The sequence below is a fragment of the Rhamphochromis longiceps genome, linkage group LG13 (assembly GCF_057381845.1).
Source record: "Rhamphochromis longiceps isolate RC_006_pf linkage group LG13, R_longiceps_female_GT1.1, whole genome shotgun sequence".
NCBI classification, from domain to species: Eukaryota; Metazoa; Chordata; class Actinopteri; order Cichliformes; family Cichlidae; genus Rhamphochromis; species Rhamphochromis longiceps.
This window is the reverse complement of record NC_140569.1, coordinates 7,687,080-7,694,925: the sequence shown is the minus strand read 5'-3', so window position 1 is coordinate 7,694,925 and position 7,846 is coordinate 7,687,080. Positions and strand designations below refer to the sequence as shown.

The following is a 7,846-nucleotide window of genomic DNA, read 5'->3' as shown; positions in this document are numbered from 1 at the left end:
AAAATGGGAAGCCTGGGGAAATTTGAAAATAGCAAGAGAATAAGCAAAGACTAGGAAAGGAAATTTAAATGGTATTTTTTAAACATTTGTATAGGCTTACACGTCCGAAAACGCACGAAGTTAACTGAATATCCTACTAAAAGAATGTGTATTTGTATACGGATTATCCATTGTTTAAATATTATATATATATATATATATATATATATATATATATATATATATATATATATATATATATATATATATAATTTTTTTTTTTTTAATATTGAACGTCGCAATGTTGGCAAAGAGAGGAAGTGACGTAAGATTTGCGCATGCGGTTACCGATTGGGTTTCCGGTACGGATCGGGTAGAGACAGCAAGCTCTAACAAAATACGAGGTTTTTTACTGTTTAACGCGGACTAAAGTAAGCGCTGAAGATGTCCGAGGGGACCCGCTTGGAGAATGCAAACCCTGTGATTTTTCAGCGGTCGGGGGACAGAGTACAGACGGCGTCCGAAGAGGATGAAGACGTCCACGACCCCATCGACGACAGAGAAATATTCGATATCCTGTTTTCATGTTTTACTGTGGTTTAGAGTGCATTTACGCTTTAGAGATATGCCCTTCATCATTTTTTTTTTACTGATGTTCATGTATTCTATTATTTGCCTGACTTAAAAGCTAATGCCAGTGCCATTCAGCTAGATAATGAAATGGAGGGAGTTAACAGCAGTTTAAGAAGTAGCACGATTGTATCTGGGTTTACCGACAAGTAACAGTAGTCACATTTTTAGTATTGAAAGCGTAACTAAACATTTTGAAGTGCAACTGTGTTTTAATAGGTTAGTTAACCATCGTAGATTAAATTTATAAACACCGTTAATGATTTAGGTTGCTCAATTCGTATTCTCAGGAATGTAAAATTGTCTCATTTTTGTAAATATATTTTATTATATAATTTGAACAATTTGACAGTTTTTAATTGAGTTATTGTTAAGCTGATGTTAGTATTTCTTGGACTTAGGTACAGTGGCTATGCAAACAGCTTAAAGTTTGTCTTTTTGTCCTTTCTTTCCCCTCCTCCCAACTGGTTATGGCCAATCTCTGTACTTTGAAAAGCCTGATTCTGCTGGAGGTCTCTCCCTGTTACAAGGGAGCTCTTCTGTTCCACTTTTACCAAACACTTGCTTCACAGGAGATATCGTTCTTTGCGTTTCTTTCTAATATTGTTGGATCTTTACTTTAATATCATTAGTACACTGATTACAGTAGTGCAGAAACAAAAATATTTATTATTTGTATTATACCGTCTTGAATTCTTTAACTAAAGTTACATCTGATCAGATCTATCAATGACCCAGAGCATCCACTGTCACTGGAAGAGCTCAATGTTGTGGAGCAAGTTCGAGTTAAGGTATGTTTTTTTTTTTTTTGCTTCCTATTATCTTATATTTTTCCTATGTTTGTAGTAGTGTGAATAAAGAAATAAAAAGATGCTCTATAACACACTTGCAGATTACTTTAGTAAAGACATGGTTGAAGACAGTTGAATCCAACAACAAACATTTCATTCAAAAGTATTAACAGTGAATTTCATTGATAAATGAATGCAGTATGCTGTTAGTAAGATAAATTGATGAATGAGGTTTATTATTTGTGTATGCTTCCTCAGGTTAATGATGCAGAGAGTACTGTGGGTATTGAGTTCACGCCCACCATCCCTCACTGCAGCATGGCAACACTCATTGGTCTGTCCATCAAAGTCAAGCTTCTGCGCTCCCTGCCAGACAGGTTCAAAGTATGTTTATGCATGTTTTTTCACATGGCATGCACATTTAACCTTAAACATATTTTACAGTGTCAAATTTTTATGTGCTTTAATTTTTTGTTATTTTCAATTGTGGCCTAAATTGCAGTATATTTTTTCTATTTCCTCTCAGATTGATGTTTGTATCACTCCTGGGACTCATGCTTCAGAGGAAGCAGGTAAAACTCCATAGAGAGAAACGAGGCGAGATGGAATTTTAGACCATTTTTACCAGTATAATCGAATGCATTATTTATCATACTGCTTATGTCATTGTGTGTACAGTGAACAAACAGCTGGCAGACAAAGAGAGAGTGGCAGCAGCTCTGGAGAATGCATCTCTACTGGAGGTGGTCAACCAGTGTCTGTCGACCAGGAGCATCTGAACAGTCAGCCAGCTTTACTCTTGTCAGCTTTTAGACTCAGATTTTTGCAGGAGGACTTGTTTGGTTTCTTTGAAAACTTGGTTTGTATCTACCAACTATCTGCACACCCCTACTCCTGGTATGAGTAGTGGGAATGATCAGGATCATACAGGTTCTGTACATTGGCAACATTTACTGAATAAGAGTGCAGACAAAGCCAGTTCTTAAATTGCCAAAGAATAATATAATCTGAGTGTAAGCTCGTAACACAGAGTCGTTTGGACAAATAAATTATTCTTCCACCTGGAAATTTTAACAGTGTGGAAATGCAGAGAAACTCTACCTGTTACATTTGTCATATACACTCACCGGCCACTTTGTCAGGTATACCTGTTCAACTGCTCGTTCATTTAATTATTAATCAGCCACTCTTATGTGAAGAACCAAATGCATTTCAACATATATACACGAGAAGGGTCATCCGCTGAAGTTTCAGTGCTAGACTGGCTGGCCTGAGGATGTTATAAAATGCTTATCTAGTGGGGTTTCCCCACTCTCCATCCACTTGTGGGGTTTACAGAGAATGGTCTAAATAAAAAAGAGAAAATATCCAGTGAGAGGCAGGTTTCTGTTAGATTTGTATTGTTGGATTGTCATTTATGCCTAGAAATATATATTTATATATGCTTAGCTTTGAAGGTCTGTAACAACTCTGTGTAGCATGAAGAGGGGAGTGCGTTCACTCCTCTTCAGAGGGTTCTGGCATAGATCACACACCTCCTAGGAGAGGTCGTATCTTCTCTTGCTGATATATGGTATAGCAAACACACGTATATCTGTTTAAGTATAAGAGCCTTTTGTTCAGATGGACCGCTAGACTCCTGGCACCAGCTTTGGGGAGTCTTCACAGGGTCACATCTTGACCTCACACAGACAAGGTATTCTTTGTCCACATGTATACCTATATGAAATGTCATATGTTAATGAACCTATACATATTCATGTAACCACAATAAAAGGATTGCTATGGGAAACTGTATTTATTCTTATTGTATTCTAATTTTTGCCTCATAACTTTTGCACTGTCCACTTCCTGCTGTGACAAAACAAATTTCCCACGTGTGGGACTAATAAAGCTTATCTTATCTTATCTTATCTTATCTTAAACCTGGTTGAGAGTGACGGAGGTCAAGTGGGTGGAACGACACTTGGCTCCAGGCAGGTCTCCCTCATGCATGAGTAACACAAAGAACTTTGCTTCCAGCATCATTCCACAAAACTGAAGTCTACTCACTGGTTTCTTGAACATGCCAATAACTTCACTGTACTCCAATGGCCTCCACAGTCACCAGATCTCAATCCAATAGAGCAGCGGTTCCCTTCATGGGCCACGGACCGGTACCGGTCTGTGAGTGGTTTGGTACCGGGCCGCGAGAGTTGAGGCTCGGGTTCCAACGTGATAACAGTAAGGTGTACCTAACAAAGGCATTTGTGACTCATAATTTCTCTGCAATAACTGTTGTATATAATCTTAATGTTTTTGAAATGTTATTAAAATGTACAGCTTATTAAATGAAAATGATGCTTTTGTCTTTTTTCCCTGTACGTGTACTGTGATGTAGAACTTTTACTACAGAGCTGGTAATTTATGGTTAAACACGGCAACTGTTTATTTAGTAAAACTTGTGTTTACATTAGTCCACCAGGAGGCAGCCTTGTCTTATTCGTGTAAGGCGGGCCACGTGAAGCTTATGTCCGTCAGATGTGAGGAGGCATTCTGGCAGAACAAACTGCACCTCTGATATGTCCAGCATGCTTGTCCACCCACTCACCAATCAGCTCGGGTTTCCTTTAAGTCCTTTTTTGCAAGAAGGGCTTCTGCATTGTCACAAGCATTTCTGAACTCATGTTGTGTAAAAGACGTGTAACTTTAGCACAAATATGAAAATAATATGTGAGTAAGATATAGTTCAAAATGTTAAAATCAAGCAAAAGAATGATAAAACATGGATTTGTTTTTGTTTTTTTAATTTTAAAAGTAAGTATCGCGATACAGCTGTTTGTCTCGCTGGGGGAAAAAGGTTATGTAATCAAACTGTTGACGGTCTTCTCTCTGAGAGTGGAATTTGGTGTTTCTTTCCAAATTCAATGACGTCAGAAACCCTTATATATAGTGTTTGTGTGTCTTTTGAGAAAATAACTTTTTCAGGTCACACTAATGCTGTTTTTTCTCTCTCTTGTTCCACATCTGGAAACATTGCATCACTATTAAAACTCCGGATAAGAGACCCTGCCGGCACAGCTGCATTGGCCGAACCCAGAGTCATACCTTCAAAGAGTTGAGCCTAGGAAGGAGGAAAAATACTGTCATCTGAAAATGAAAATGGCATGAACAGAACAGGATCATTTTAGGTCTATGTAGATGTAAAAGATGGGGGTAGAAATGACATTTGTGGGGAGAAAAGCTTTTAACCATAAAGCATTTTTTAGTGTTTCCCTGGCAGTTCTTTATACCGTTTATGTTCAAGTGATCACTAAAATTGAAGTTCGTTTAGGTAATGATGAACAAGTAATTACTTGGAGGTGTTCCAAGAGGGATGCCAAGCTGAAAGACTTGCTTCTAGAAGAGGTTTAGATTTGCTCAGTCAGTTTAAGAGGAGAGGTGGTTATCTACCAGTCAGAAGGTCAGTGGTTTGATCCCTGGCTCTTTCAATCCATAAATTGTTCTTGAGGCAAGATACTGCACCCCACAGTTTTCCTGACGTATCCCACAGACATCCAGCGTGTACATTATTGTGTGAACAGATGATTGTGGCTTCTTGAAAAAGCTGCTATTAAGTACAGTTGCTTTCATTTGTTACCTGGTTGAATAGCTAAGGGGCTGCTTCCAGGAGCTTTTGAATAGGAAGACAAGGGGGGACCAAGAACAAGGCAGGAGAACCCGACAGGAAAACAAAATGTTTGATCAGGGATTTTAGAAAGCATGGAAACACTGCATATTATTGTGTGCATCATTTGCAGGCCTGTGCAGCCAGATCAATGCTAAGACATGAAAAGGGTTACATATCATTTATCATTTTGTAAAGAATAGCTGTTTCCAAAGTGGCAAACAAAGTATTTAGCCATTGAAGAATATGTCAAAATTCTACTGAAGTAGCATAATAGTACTGATTCTTCTAAAAAATAAAATATATAAAGCTTAAAACACCTAAAATACAAATGCATATTTGTTACCTGCCATTCTCTTTACAGTATTTTGGCAGTTAGCTGCACCTACAATCCTTTTTCAGGTCTGGCCAGTGCCACCACATACCTTCCCCTCTAGACACACACCTACATCTTAATATTTACTGGTAACACTACCGAAGTTATTACAATGTTTTATGACTAAATGTCTTGTGTTGTCTATAGAAAGTATAAATATTATTTATGGTCTCATTTAGCTAAACTACATTTTCCACACAGTCACTGTGATCATGAAACTACTTCCTCATGTAGCTCTCCTTCAGCAGTCTTTGCTCAACCCACTGTGCACAAGGCTCTGGATGAGGCGAGTGTGGCAGGGCTGTCTGTCTGCCTGCCAGCCCTCTGCAGACTTCAGGATTGGCTGCGTAGCGGTCCTCAACATCAACCATATTGTGTTGACGGTCGATGGAAGATTACATCGGCCGTGGACAGCAATTCGGTCTTGCAGAGGTAAGTTAAGCAAACATTGTCTTAAATTTCGTTGAAGTTTTGCTTTTGTGTGATTGTGTGGAGAAAATAAAAAGCTTCACTTAAGCGGAAACCGTGACAGACGAGTTCGCTGTACAAGCAGAAAGAAGGAGAATTGTCATCTTTCCGAAAGCAGCTGGGAATGATTTGAGCAGAGATGGAAACAACTGTTTATTTCAAGATCAGAAGAGTAGTTTACACGCTTAAAATACGACTTTAAGGCACTTGCGGGGATCTGGCTGGGACTTTGGGCACAGGCCAGGGTTTTTTTCCTTCTTCATTCCACCCACAAATAGTGCTCAGTGTTGGTTTCTGTTAAAACTTCCGATTTTTCATAGATCATGAAGATGTAGCTCGTCTCTCTTACAGTTAAGCTACACATAAGGCATGCGTTTCGTGTTGCGTAATTGTAAAGAGAGCTACAGGCGTGCGGGGACGGGCTGCAATGTTGGGTTTTATTTTCAAAGAGCCTTGTAAAAAGCAGGGGCCACTTGTGGCAACACACACACACACACACACACACATACAAAAATGCACTTGACTACAGCTGCACAGAAGAGATATTAGGCTGAAAGCGTATAACGCGAGTTTGTGTGCGTCCACAACCTGTTTGGCAAGCAGTATCTCTGCATGCACTTACACAGACAGATTCATAAACCCGAGCTAGTACTGTAAACGTTTAGTTTATAAGGCTACTTACTTTGAATGGAGGAATGGCGACAACACATTAATCAAATGGGGAACACAGTACTGCTTCCCTTCTCTGCAAGGCCTGGAGAGTCACTTTCACAGTTTAGCAGCCACTTTATCTGACATTTCTTAGCTCCAGTCTGACTTGCATGGCTTTATCAGTAGTTTAAATCAGTTGACTTTTTCTTTCTTTCCACTGTGTAGCTTTTCTTGATATTGTGTAATATCTCACCTGTTACTGTTGTTCAAAAAACTTTACGTTTTGGTGCCTGGGTAGATAACTTTTTTCAGATATGGGGAGTCGGCAAACATGCTGGTATAGTTCGGGACACTTGACACTAAAAGGAACACTTGTAAATTAACCAAGTATACATTTCGTTCTGAATGGTGTGAAATTGACTTGAATTCAGTTTTCCGTACTGAAGCACTACTGAAATGCTATTTGTGCATTTGTCAATATGTAGCCACTTCTTATTTCTTATATCCTCAGTGTATTAATTCACCAAACCTCCTGGTTTGTCCCAGACCTCTCTCACTTTATTTACTTAATTGCATAATGTATTCAGAGCATTAGTGCACCAGTAGCTCCAGGGATGATGATCCAGTGTGATCTGTGCATTTCATCAAAGCAATGTCTAGAAGGACAAAAGAATAGAGTAGGCTGTAAGTATCTTGGATCTTAATGACTCATTTTATTACCCCCCCCCCCCCCCCCCCCCCCAAAAAAAAAAAAGGTTTTAAATGCCTCTTTTAGAGGGGATGATGTTGTCGTGTTGTTCCTGGAACTATGGCACCTATAGAGATTTGTTTCTTCCATTAGAAAGTTTTGTTAATTTAAGATTATTAGAGATGCTTTTAAACTGAAAGCATTACCATACAAGCACTCATTGAGCTTTGTTCCATCCTCAGTAAGAAGCAGGCTTTATTGCTCATAAGTAGAGCCTCTTGAAATCTGCAGTGAAGTCAAGTATCCTTAACTGGGGAAATGGACTGTATTCTTGAAATTACTTTTAACTGAGGACAGTTTAGAGCACTTTACATTTACCTATGCTGCAAGAGCGCCTGTATCAGCTACTGGGATAATGTTTGGATACATTGTGGGGGCTCAGGGTTAGGATTATGTGTCTTGACCTTTAGTATCTTGCTGAAAGTTACTTGACTGCGTGAGTGATGATGACTAGAAGTGGTGCTTTTTGGGATCCTGAAACTTGGAAAAAAATCCAATACTTTCACGTCAGTGCCATCACATCTTCTTTGACTTGACCTTTTCAAGCTTTGTCTATT

General features: G+C 38.9%; 2 protein-coding genes across 3 annotated transcripts in view; both read left to right on the top strand.

The window, feature by feature from the left end:
- Window positions 1-324: 324 nt before the first annotated feature.
- Window positions 325-2,485, top strand: ciao2b (cytosolic iron-sulfur assembly component 2B). Its single transcript, XM_085428151.1, has 5 exons — window positions 325-552; window positions 1,323-1,400; window positions 1,659-1,784; window positions 1,927-1,972; window positions 2,079-2,485. The coding sequence occupies exons 1-5, from the start codon at window positions 424-426 to the stop codon at window positions 2,177-2,179; spliced, it is 480 nt and encodes a 159-aa protein (XP_085284277.1). The 5' UTR covers window positions 325-423; the 3' UTR covers window positions 2,180-2,485.
- A 3,207-nt stretch (window positions 2,486-5,692) lies between these two features.
- wipf1b (WAS/WASL interacting protein family, member 1b) overlaps window positions 5,693-7,846 on the top strand; it is a 29,313-nt gene continuing 27,159 nt past the window's right edge. For both annotated transcript variants that reach the window (XM_085427975.1, XM_085427974.1), the window contains exon 1: window positions 5,693-5,854. The gene's annotated coding sequence lies outside the window, so the exon portion shown is untranslated. The remainder of the gene's footprint in view (window positions 5,855-7,846) is intronic.

What these genes read in the sequence shown, in the direction of transcription:
- ciao2b (XM_085428151.1), top strand. Translation starts at nt 424, where the DNA reads ATGTCCGAGGGGACCCGCTTGGAGAATGCAAACCCTGTGATTTTTCAG. An exon ending in TGGAGCAAGTTCGAGTTAAG is followed by an intron (nt 1,401 to 1,658) that starts GTATGTTTTTTT and finishes ATGCTTCCTCAG; the next exon opens with GTTAATGATGCAGAGAGTAC. An exon ending in CCCTGCCAGACAGGTTCAAA is followed by an intron (nt 1,785 to 1,926) that starts GTATGTTTATGC and finishes ATTTCCTCTCAG; the next exon opens with ATTGATGTTTGTATCACTCC.